This window comes from Delphinus delphis, chromosome 1 (assembly GCF_949987515.2).
Source record: "Delphinus delphis chromosome 1, mDelDel1.2, whole genome shotgun sequence".
Classification (NCBI taxonomy): domain Eukaryota; kingdom Metazoa; phylum Chordata; class Mammalia; order Artiodactyla; family Delphinidae; genus Delphinus; species Delphinus delphis.
The window spans coordinates 74896328-74909090 of record NC_082683.1 but is presented as its reverse complement, the minus strand read 5'-3'; the positions used below and the strand labels follow the sequence as shown (position 1 = coordinate 74909090).

The window sequence follows — 12763 nt, the reverse complement described above, 5'->3', positions numbered from 1 at the left end:
TGAGTACAGGTCTTTTACCTCGTTAGTTAGATTTATAATAAAAGTGGTGAGAGTGGGCATCCTTGTCTTGTTCCTGATCTTGGAGGAAATACTTTCAGCTTTTCACCATTGAGTATGATGTTAGCTGTGGGCTTGTAATATGTGGGCTTTATTATGTTGGGATAATGTAATTAACTTTTAATAAACTTGAGAATGAATTGATCCAAAGAGTACTGTCTTCAAAGTAGGCTCCTACTTTGGATTTTCTCTAAAAAGAATAGTCACTTTTTAAATTTTGACACATTTCCAAACTACCTTCCCAAGAGGTTTCACCAAATTTACATGCCCACCACCAGGAATACTTCATATTAATCCTTTTGATGTTTGCCAATCTGATAAATGAAAAAGTGTGTCTCATTTTCTTTCTTACAATTTTCCTGATTGCAACTAAGTAATTTGTATTTTTTTCTCTAGAAATTACCTGTTCATATGCACTTTACATGTTTTTCTATTAGGTTGTTGTCTTTTTCTTAATTTCAATAATACCTTACATAATTTAGATAATATACTTTTGTTAAAGTGTTGCTAATATATTACAAATATATTTCCCTTTCTGTCATTTATCTTTTAATATTGTTTATAGTGTCTTTCACTGGACAGAGGTTTTAATTATTACAGTCAAATTTGTCAGTCTTTTTGTTTACATTCTAGGTTTTATTTGTTCATTAGAAATGACTTCCCTACATAAAGTGCATAAAAATATTCTTCCATATCCTTCTTCTAATATTTTTATAGCTTTATTTTTACCCTTAACCCTTTTAAAGCATGCAGAGTTTTTGTTTTATTTTGTTTGCTATGATATAAGTTGTAAAGGACTAATTTTTCTTTTTCCCAAATTCTTAGCCAGTTGTTGCAATACTATTTATTTATTTAAATTTATTTAAATTTATTTATTTATTTATCTATTAATTTATGGCTGCTTTGGGCCTTCGTTGCTGTGTGCAGCTTTTTCTAGTTGTGGTGAGCAGAGGCTACTCTTTGTTGTGGTGCGTGGACTTCTCATTGTGGTGGCTTCTCTTGCTGCAGAGCACAGGCTCTAGGTGTGCGGGCTTCAGTAGTTGTGGCACACAGGCTCAGTAGTTGTGGCACACAGGCTTAGTTGTTCCACAGCCTGTGGGATCTTCCTGGACCAGGGCTGGAACCCATGTCCCCTGCATTGGCAGGTGGATTCTTAACCACTGTGCCACCAGGGAAGCCCCAATACTATTTAATAAACAATCTATTTCCCACTTTTCTGAAATGCTACCCTTACTGTTAACTACTCTTAAATAATGGTCTGTTTTCACTTCTTTTCTCGATTTTTTAGTGTGTTCCTAGGTCAGTACCACACCATTTAAATAACTGTATCATTACAGTATCATTTGAGATCTATTAGGGGAAATACTTCATAATTTATATTTCTGAAAAGTTTGGCTCTTACTATGATCTTTTTCCGCTTTCATGTGAACTTCAGAATCAACTTAGCAAGTTCCTTTAATATTGAATCATTCACTGTAGAAACACCATATGTCTTTTTATTTACTTATATCTTGTATATCCTTCAATAAAGTTTTGTTATTTCCTTTATCTCTGTTCTTAGCATCTATCTTATTAGGTTCATCGTTAGCTTCTTATAGATTTTGTTGTTTTTAAGGTAATCCTTTTTCTATTACATCTTCTAATTATGCTGTGTAAAATACCTTTTTTTAAAACTTTATATTCATTTGAATGAATTTTGATGATTCTCAGGGTTCTTTAGGTAAATAATCGTATCATCTCCTCATATTTATTATCCTTACTTATTACATTGATTAGAACTTCTGGTTAGTGTGGTATTTGGCTAGTCACATACTTATTCTGTGCCTTAACTTCCTTATCTCCTATTTATTTTGGGACTCAAATAGGAGAGTTGATAGGGAAACTTTGATAATATGAAAGACAGGACATTTTTAAGAGTGTTATTTTTGCTTTTTTCAGTTGTCTGAGTTATCTTTTCAGTAGTTTAGGAACATTTACAGATTTGCCTTTAACTTACGTGTTTCCTCATCTGTGTGATATTGATAATAAGAGTAATTAATAGGGTAAATATTATACATAAGTTGTCAACCAATTCTATTTTAACAACTTTGACCAGAGCTGAAACCGTGTTCATCAAAGCATCTGAAACTAGCAGTGAGTACAGAGTTCTTGATCCTATCATAACAATACCAAAAACTATCAGAATTCACTGTCTAGTATTTAGCGATGCATGTTTACCACAAACTTTGACAGATACAAACTATATTTCCAAGAATTTGCTGGAAGCCTACAGCAGTCTGGCAACTGAAAGTATTTATCTTAATATGATTAAGGATGTTCATACCAGAAGTAAACCAAAGAAACATATTTTTGTGGAACTTACATGGTTCAGAAGTAAAATAAGATGAAAGTTGGAGAATTATGTTTTGTTTTCCCATTTCAGACTAGGTAAAATATCATACCTTAAAAATCTAAATTTTAAATAATAGGAATACAAGGTTAATGATTTAAACAATTGTTTTCTTTCTAACATTTACTTTGTTTTTAGGGACATTTAGGATTGATGGGAACTTCTGGAGAACCAGGAATTCCAGGATATAGGGTAAGCATTTCTAATTGGAAATAAGAAGTGTATATTTTTATAAAAACATTCCATGAAGATGTCATCCCAAATATACAAACTCAGATGAAATTTCCTGATAAACCTTTCTAACATATTTAGGTCTCATGCCCCTGTAGAGTGAATCCTGTTCTTCTTTCAGAATAGTGCAATATCTAATAGTGTGGCCATGATGGTATTAGGTAGAGCACATACAAATGATATGGAGACTGTCTACTTACTTGTCCTTCTGTTAGGGCCATGAAGGTCAACCAGGACTTTCTGGGTTGCCAGGACCTAAAGGAGAAAAGGTGTGTATGAATATATTGACTTATTTATCATAAAATTAAACATTGAATTCGTGTGTTCTTTCTGAAAGTATGTATGGAAACATTTTCAAAGAATAAAAAAAGCACTTTAAACTTGGGAAGTATTATAAATTCTAGAAGAAAAATAAATATCAAGGGGCAAAAACTTAAACAAATTATTAAAAAGTCTTTGATAGGTTGTTTCAAGATTGAGGTGAAATGATATATGTTATAGTACTTTGCAATCTGTAAAAGTTTGTAAAACTAATATTAATTACTGAAAGCGATTGTGAGACTATAGATTAAATGACTATATACATTTATAGTAAAATTTTTTATGAATTAAGAATAACTGCAGCAGTACTCTTCTTGGTTTGTAGTATCATTGGAAAGCAGACACTTTGAGAAAATTAGTAAAGTGCTTTTTATGTAATTAAAGCAGAATGACACTTCCAAAGAGAACCATGTATGAATTACAACCGTGTATAAATTATCATGTGCTAAGTTTTGTAGATAAAAGTTCTTCATTTAAAAAAGATAAAACCAGATTGCATATTTTATAACATATTAGGAAATAATAGGCTTCGTATTTCAAAGTTTATTTTATTAATTTAGTTTTGTTTATAAATCATCTTCATCATAGGGTTATCCAGGAGAAGATAACACAGTCCTAGGACCACCTGGGCCTCGAGGTGAACCAGTAGGTTTTTCCTAAAATTATTTTGTTGTTTTAAGATAAAACACAGTTACTACAATAGATTCACAACACCAATTACATCTTTTCAAGGAGTTTTATTTAGTTACTTTTATAACATGGTTTTATACAAGAGCACTATTTGCAGTAATCTGCAATTTTATAATCTAAATATATAATCAATTTTATTATCTAAATATAAAAACTTTATATTCAGGTCAAGAGCCTTAGCATAGTATAGAAGTTTAAAACAGTAACTTTCCAAATCTAATTTGCGGCATTAAATGCATGATAACAACTTTTTTACAGAGATTATCAAAAAATCACATACTCTAGACATTTAGGGCAGATACTTCTTTATACATCAAATTCAGATTTATTTCTAACGGATTTTTAAAAATCTGATCTGTATCCTTTCCTATAGTAGTTTATACACAGTTACCAAATGATTTCAAAACTCATCTAACCGGTTATTAGAGCCACTGTTCTTTAAAGATTATCAGTCTATAGTCTTCTAATAAACATTGTAAAGACTAGCTGTAACCATGATTTTTTTAAAGTAGCTATTTTATCTTTGATTATCTGAATAACTGTCTCTGTTCATGTTTGATTAAAACAATCTTAAAGGCTATATGTAAATTAAATGGGTAAAACAAAAATGCCTAGTTCACAGAAATAAATATAATTGGTTAAATTTTCCATATTTCACATGATATAATATAGGATAAAAGAATCCTAAAACAGAAGAATTCAAAATATATAGTCGCTCCTGATATTTTGATCTGACTCTTTGGAGATGGTTGAAAGGTATACTTTGTTTTAGAAACAGGAAAGATTCTAGAGTTTTTCTGATAAAATCAAGCCAACTCATATAGAGGCAAACTCATCTAATAAGAATATATAAAATTCTTTATCAGAAATGATCAACAAAATGAAAAGACACCTTCTGAATAAAGAAAATACTTTCAAATAATATAACCAATAAGGGGCTAATATCCAAAATATATAAGCATTTCATATAACTCAACAGCAAAAAAACAAACAACCCAATTAAAAAATGAACAGAAGACCTGAATAGACATTTTTCCAAAGAAGACATACAGGTGGCCAACAGGCACATGAAATGTTGCTCAACATCACTAATCATCAGGGAAATGCAAATCAAAACCACAATGAGATATCACCTCACACCTGTCAGAATGGCTATCATCAAAAAGACCACAAATTACAAATGTTGGTGAGGATGTGGAGAAAAGGGAACCTTGTGCACTGTTGGTGGGAATGTAAATTGGTGCAGCCACTGTGCAAACAGTATGGTGGTTTCTCAAAAAACTAAAAATAGCACTACCATATGAGCCAGCAATTCCATTCCTGGGTATATATCCGGAAAAAAAATAGAAACTCTAATCAGAAAAGATATGTGCACCCCAATGTCCATAGCAGCAATGTTTACAATTACCAAGATAATAAAAGCGACCTAAGTGTCCATCAACAGATGAACTGATAAAGAAGATGTAGCATGTGTGTGTGTATATATATAGTGTATGTGTGTATATATGTAGTATGTGGAGATTATTGTGCTAAGTGAAATAAATCAGACAGAGAAAGACAAATGCTGTATGACATCACTTATATGTAGAATCTAAAAATGAAACAAAATAGTGAATAGAATACAACAAAAAAGAAGCAGACTCACAGATATAAAGAGGAAACTAGGGGTTACCAGTGGGGAGGGAGGAGTGGGGAGAGGCAAGATAGGTTTAGGGGATTAAAAGGTACAAACTGCCATGTATAAAATAAATAAGCTACAATGGTATATTGTATGACACAGGGAATATAGCCAATTTTATAATTACTATAAATGGAATATAACCTTTAAAAATTGTGAATCACTATGTTGTACACCTGAAACTTACATAATATTGTATATCAAGTATACCTCAGTTGAAGAAAAAGAATTCCAAGTTACCCCAAAACTTATGTAAATTTAGGAAATAAATCATTAAGAGATGGAATGATACTTTTTAAATTCTTTATCAAATGTATTCTAGTCTCTCTAAACCTCAGAGAGGCAAAAATATGGAAATTGTGCAGAAATATACAATGGAATATTAACTCAGCCATAAAACAGAATGAAATAATGCCATTTGCAGCAACATGAATGGACCTAGAGATTGTCATACTGAGTGAAGTAATTCAGATAAAGACAAATATATGATATCACTTATATGTGGAATCTAAAAAAAAATGATACAAATGAACTTATTTACAAAACAGAAATAGAGTCACAGATGTAGAAAACAAACTTATGATTACCAGGGGGGAAAGCAGGGGGAGAGGGGGCAGATAAATTGGGAGACTGAGATTGACATGTACACACCACTGTATGTAAAACAGATATAACTAATAAGGACTGTACAGCACAGGGAACTTTTCTCAATACTCTGTAATGACCTGTATTACAGGTCATTACAGAGTAATGAGAAAAGAATCTAAAAAAGAGTGGATATATGTATATGTATAACTGAGTCACTTTGCTGTACAGCAGAAATTAACACAACATTGTAAATCAACTATACTCCAGTATATTTTTTTTTTTTAAGTAAATGTTAAAATGTGGGCAAGTGAAGCATAGTAGTGCTTGTTTTCCCCAGATTCCGGTATTCCAGGGTCAAAGAATGTCACTGAAATATAATAAATGTATTAAAAGTCTAGTATAACAATGGTTATTTTATCTAGTAGGTGTGAAAATTAATCCAAGAATATTCTAAATAATTAAAGCAGAGTCAGAGATTATTGTCTTTACATTATGTCTAATATCTTTATCCACACAGGAGTAAGTTAAAATTTATCCATTAATGGTCCATAATAAATTTTAGGATTTTGCTAATAATTTCAATTTAAGTTTCTTTTCAAACAGTAGGTCCTAATATGTGATAATTGATTTTTCAAGCACATTTTAGAGTAGATAATTTGAACATCTTATCATATCAAAGATTTTATATTAGGAATGTTTAGAAAAAGTTAAAAGTAGAAGTTTATTAGTTTCTGCCTTAAGGATTAAAATGAATAAATGTAATTTCTTTTAGGTTAATTTATATCTTAATAATTAGAATTTCACACAGTAAAGAATAAATAATATAATTTCTAATGAAGAATGGTAAAGTAAGATTAGCTATTAGATACTTTTTAAAAGATGATTAAAGATAATATTTTCTAATTAATGGAATTAATTAAGTGACTGGTCCTGCTTAAATTTTTTTCAATCATTTTAACATTAAAAATGCAAGTTATTTTGATATCTTATATAACATACTTTACTCATCTGAAAATTCACATTGTTTGGACTTCATTTTTTCTAGCAGAATCATTATGAGATTCTCTTTAAATAATTCAGTGCTTATGAAGTTCTTGGTGTCACTAAAATACAATCCTTTGAAATTATTTAGTGGAACTAAACAAACTGTTGTACATTTGATTTCATATTTTTAGGGAAAAAATATTCCACATTAACTGTATCATCTGCATTCACAAACACTTAGACCCATTGATTGTTTTTGCCTGTGGTCTCTGTAGGGTCCAATGGGGGAACAAGGAGAGAGAGGAGAGCCTGGAGCAGAGGGATATAAGGTAATTACTGTAAATTTCACACCTTGCTTCTAAATTTGAATAGGGTTCTCTGTGGTTCTGCTCAGTTGCAAATGAAAATAAGCATCATTGAGATAATTAGTAATGTCTTATGTTTTGGATCCCAGAAGAAGCTCTTTGTATTTTCTGTTCCTTCTTTCTAAAATTACCATCATCTCCTTCCACTGCTGCTGCTTCTCATCATTCAGCTCTCAACCAAAATGTTACTTTCTGAGATGTTACTCAACCAAAATGTTACTTTCTTCTCTAACTGTCCTTTCTGTCTGTCACTTTATATCTCATTACTCTATTTACTTTATGACATTTAATGCTATCTTACCACCTTTTTATACACTTGGGGTTTTTTTTATCATCTATATTCCCCCAACAAAACATAATATCCATGAGAATAAGACTCTTGTCTTTTTCATCATTATATCCCCAGTTTCTAGAACACAGAGTTCCTGGTATATAATAGAAATTCATTAAAAGAGTTGTCAAATGGATGGATAAATGCCATTATATTCTTATGTCAATTCTTATCCTCTTCGATTCTTAGAAGAATTTTAAGAGACCAGCTTTATCAGCTCAAATTATATTAGGCTATGTATAGAATTTATTCAGTGTCATTATTTATTAGCATACTTGTGTTGAGCGTATTCTGTATTCCTGCCCTATATCTCGTCCCTTTCTGTTTATAATGTCATATGCTAAACAAAATGGTCATTTGCTAACTCTCTCCCTATAGTTCTTGTCTTATTCTTTCACTCACAACATTCTCTGCCTGCTCAAAAAATTATCTAATCTTTACTTACATAAATCCTGTCTGTCCTTTATAATCTAATTCAAACTCCCTTTTCCCCTGTCTACACTAACAGCAATCTTTCCCTCTTCTGTAGTCCTATAGTATTTATTGTTGATGGAAGTCGTTCGGTACAAATATTTTACAATCTTCTGCTACTATAGTTTTTGCTAATTATTTTTAATGTGAAGATATCTTAGATTCTCAATTTGAATATGACTTTTTAAAAATTAATTAATTAATTTACTTTATTTTTGGCTGCATTGGGTCTTCGTTGCTGTGCGTGGGCTTTCTCTAGTTGCAGCGAGTGGGGGCTACTCTTCATTGCGGTGCACGGGCTTCTCATTGCCATGGCTTCTCTTGTTGCAGAGCAGGAGCTCTAGGCGCTCAGGCTCAGTAGTTGTGGCTCCCGGGCTCTAGAGTGCAGGCTCAGTAGTTGTGGCACACGGGCTTAGTTGCTCCACAGCATGTGGGATCTTCCCGAACCAGGGCTCGAACCCGTGTCCCCTGCATTGGCAGGCAGATTCTAAACCACTGTGCCACCAGGCAAGTCCTGAATATGACTTTTTTCCTTCTTGTACAGTGTCTTGTTTTGAGCCCTGTACATAATATGTATGTAAACATAATTCATTTTTAACAATGAATTGATGGGTTATTTGATCCAACATATACCTTTCTATGTAAAATTTCTGTGATCATGTCTGCAATGAAGACTTATGTTGCCAGATTGAAGGGACAAGCTGGTAGGTAGATAATTATCATTAATACACTGATTTATCTCAGGCCTGAAATCTGAAAAATCAACTTTCACTTCCCAAAACTCTCTTTGAAACAAATGTTGAAGGTGGTTCTAAATGTTTGTGAAATTCTGGGTATGGCCATCTTATATTTTTTTCTATTTTCAGAGGAACATTTTTAAGACGGTTTTATATGTACTGTCTCCAATTTACATAACATTTGTATCTACAATGTTTCCTAATGCAAGGAATCCAAATAGATTTACTTGAAATTAGCTTTTCTTGGGGTTGAGAAACCAACCCACTGCTTCCAGCATAATTTGAGAAGTTTCTTAAACTTCTTTAACTTTTTCTGTGCATAACTTCTCCACACAGTCTCAGGAAAATCAGGTTCTAATAGTATCTTCTTTTGGCCTCTACCAACTATAGTCAGTAGCTACATCAGCGAATCTATTGGCAAACAAACAATTAACTATTCTATTGGGAGAAGAAAAGAATCTCTTCACCTGGCTAGGAAAAGAAAAATCCTGCCCCCATTTTTCTAGATAGTCATACATTCTTCAGAAATCCTTCATCAGAGGAAAACTTTTCCCTAGGCTCATTATGGAATCTGTTTTTCCTTCTTCATTCCATAAATAGTCCTGATTAAGTCTTCAATTGTGGATGTTTCATGAGTTAGTGTGAGCCACATTTTCCTTTCTGTCTTATTCCATACTATTCCTTAGGCTTTAGGAGTCATTTTATCATTTGTTGATAGATCTATTTTAGAAAGCCATGTAGTGCCAGACAATCACAGTAACTTTATTGCTTAGACATCTCAAAGTCACGAAATACCTACACTTGTCCCCTTCCGTGTTTTTCCAAGCACAAGTTTGATTCATACAGGGGAACCATGCTTTATTTAGAGTTAGATTATTCTGTTGTAGCTTTAGGTGATATTGTTAAATGTTTGCTTTTCTATATGGGCATTGTAGACACTATCATTTCACTCTAGTAAACTGATGGTCAGAATTATTGTCAATCTTTTTTGAATTGTGCTAAAATGCACATAACATAAAATTTACCATTTTAACCATTTTAAATTGTACAATTCAGAGACACTTAGTGTTGTATATTGGCAATATTGTACAACCATCACACACTGCCTAATTCCAGAACATTTTCATCACCCTGAAGAGGAAGCCCCATGCCCATTAAAGTTACTTTCCTTCTCCCAGCCTCTGACAACCACTACTCTTCTATCTCTATTGATTTACCTATTCTGTATATTTCATATAAATGGAATCATACAATGTATAACCTTTTGTGTCTGGCTTCTTTCACTTTACATAATGTTTTGAAGGTTCATCTATGTTGTAGAATGTATCCATTCTTCATTCCTTTTTATGGTTGAATAATCACCAAGCTTTTAAAAACACTTTTATGTTCACAAATATTCTTACCGTTGTGGTGAAACTCTTGTGGTGAATGATTATCCTCTTGCAGAAAAAAAAAAAAATGGAACGGGTAATGAAAATTTTGTTCCCATTTGGCTATGAACAATTGAAAGACATTTTGTAATCCTTCCCACCATCCTGTGTTCTTTTTTCCTCTTGAAGAAAGTGAAAATCACAAAAGTGTCTTGCTCATTATCATCAGAAAATCATTATTAGGCATCATTGTATATGACACATTTTATGTGTTACATATAATTAAATCTCTGGTCCCTTCAGCATACATTTTAGTATCTACTATGGATTGGGAGCTATGAATGTAACACGGGACACCCAAGACACAGTCCCTGACTCCATGGACATCACATACACAAGATAAGAATATTTAATCAGTATAAAAGCAGATATAGTGAAATCGCTGTCATCCAGAAAACTATACATCACATAGGTCAAGATAAATTCACCTGAGGCTTGAGAGAGAGTCAGAGGACATGGTATGAATAAGAATACTATAATGTCAACATTCACTTTTTAAAGATATGAGCAGAAACACACAGATTAAGTCAGGCTAAACTAATGTGAGCCAACCCTAGAAATACACTGAATAAATTATGTACTGAGCTAAAGCCCTAGAAATACACTGAATAAGTTATGTACTGTCTTAAACTCCTTTTTACTTTGGTTTGGCAAAGGTCATAGAATTTTTTGCATACAATAAAATAACAACTAAATCCTCACTTGGCCTTCATTCCTTAGCATCAGACATACATATGCAAATAGCTATTGGACATCATCACAGAAAACACAGCATGTCCCAAACCGTAGTATCATCATCCTGTCCAAATCTGATCCTCCTCTTTTTATGTCCTTAGTTCAGTGAATAGTACCACCAGACATCCGGATGTCTAGTAAATGAATCTTCCCTCTTTCTATCTCCCTCTGTCTCTCTTGCTTTCTCTTTCCTCCCTCCTCTCCCTCCTCTTTCTCTCCTTTCTCTATCCTCTCATTTCTCAACTTCAATTGGCCACTTCATTTGACCTCTTAAATACCTCTGGAGTCTATCCACTTTGCCCTGCTTTAGTTTAGGCTTTCATCGTTTTTTGCCTGAATTATTTTAGTAGCTTACTAACTAGACTCCCTATCCCCAGTCATAGCCCTCTCAAATCCATTCTCCACGTAACATGTTGTGTTACATCAACCTCCATTTATTCTCCTATGCTGTTTCCTCTGCAGAACGCCTTCCTTTTACTTTACTGCCTGGAACACTCATCCTTTAAAATTCAGCTTATTATCACTTCCCATATAAAATCCTCTCCAAGCTCCCCTTGGCCATCCAACTCATCTCACCACTAATATCATCAGGAAAAATCAGTCACTTCCTGTAATCTTGCCCACGTAGCTTTATAATAATATTATAAAAGACCTAATATTTATAATTTTTACCACTGCAGAAAAACAGTCTGTCAATTTTTATTGGGATGGAAAGGACCAAAGGAATTATAGTGAAGCTCCTAGAAAACAAGTTTGGTTTTCGTAAGATTTGTATCCAAACATCACAAAGCCAAGAGAGGCAGTTGGCTATTCTATGATCATTCTAAAAAGGTCTCTGTAAAACTACAGATAGAGTGGTGGCAAAACCATAATAGGCCATGATGGTTTTAAGTTTTGTAGTTTACTCAGTATGCTTACTCTCACTTCACTTTGTAACCCCAGCTTTTCACCAATTGCTTCTCTCCTGAGCTGGGTTAATAAGTGACCTACAATAATCATATTTACTTGAACAAAACTCCCTCTTGATTGACCTGATTCTGTTACTTTTGCTGACTCTGTTCATGTTCTGTTGGTAAAGGTCATGTGTAGTAATCGTCTTCTCTTTAGTTATGGCTGTGTGCTATATAGAAAGCTTTCCAAAATAACCTTTCTGTCTTGCAACTGTTCTCTCCCTTAAACAGGATTCATTTACTTTATCAGGAAGTTGAATCTTAAAACCATGAACATTTGCCTCACAGAATGCAAACAAAGAAGGCTTCAACTGATCTTTCTGTGAGAATAAATATTGTTAGCCTTAAGTATGTAATCCCTTCTTCTCCTAGCCCAGAAAAAGGAGATGAGCCTAATAACTGTCCTTCCTATGGCATTCTTTCTGTAATACACAGGAAGAAAGGAATCTGAAGTGAAGAGGACACTAGGGAAGGGGATAAAAGAGATTACGTGTGGAATTCTTCCTACATAACTCTCACCTGAGATGCCCCTAGTTTGTTGCTAGTTTCTGTTTACACACTTGAAAGGTGTAAAAATGTGGTAGGCCAGCATTCCTTCCTAGGAGAACTGGGGTGATGACAGATCCCCGAAGTCAGAATCACTTGATGTCTTGGCATATGCAGTAACGACTACCAGTCTTAAGCCCAGTAAATCTACTATCTAAATGGCTGTGACCTTAGTTTGTAAAAATGGAGACCATAGTACACTGGAAAAGGGTTGATAAAAGAAATTTGTTCTCAAACTCTTTATTCATTCGTTATGTGCT

General features: G+C 33.2%; 1 protein-coding gene across 1 annotated transcript in view; it reads left to right on the top strand.

Moving 5' to 3' along the window:
- COL24A1 (collagen type XXIV alpha 1 chain) overlaps nucleotides 1–12763 on the top strand; it is a 392309-nt gene that overhangs the window by 305428 nt on the left and 74118 nt on the right. Inside the window, exons 40-43 of the mRNA XM_060024757.1 lie at nucleotides 2585–2638; nucleotides 2893–2946; nucleotides 3587–3643; nucleotides 7214–7267. Of these exons, the coding sequence (XP_059880740.1) occupies nucleotides 2585–2638; nucleotides 2893–2946; nucleotides 3587–3643; nucleotides 7214–7267 (219 nt within the window). The remainder of the gene's footprint in view (nucleotides 1–2584; nucleotides 2639–2892; nucleotides 2947–3586; nucleotides 3644–7213; nucleotides 7268–12763) is intronic.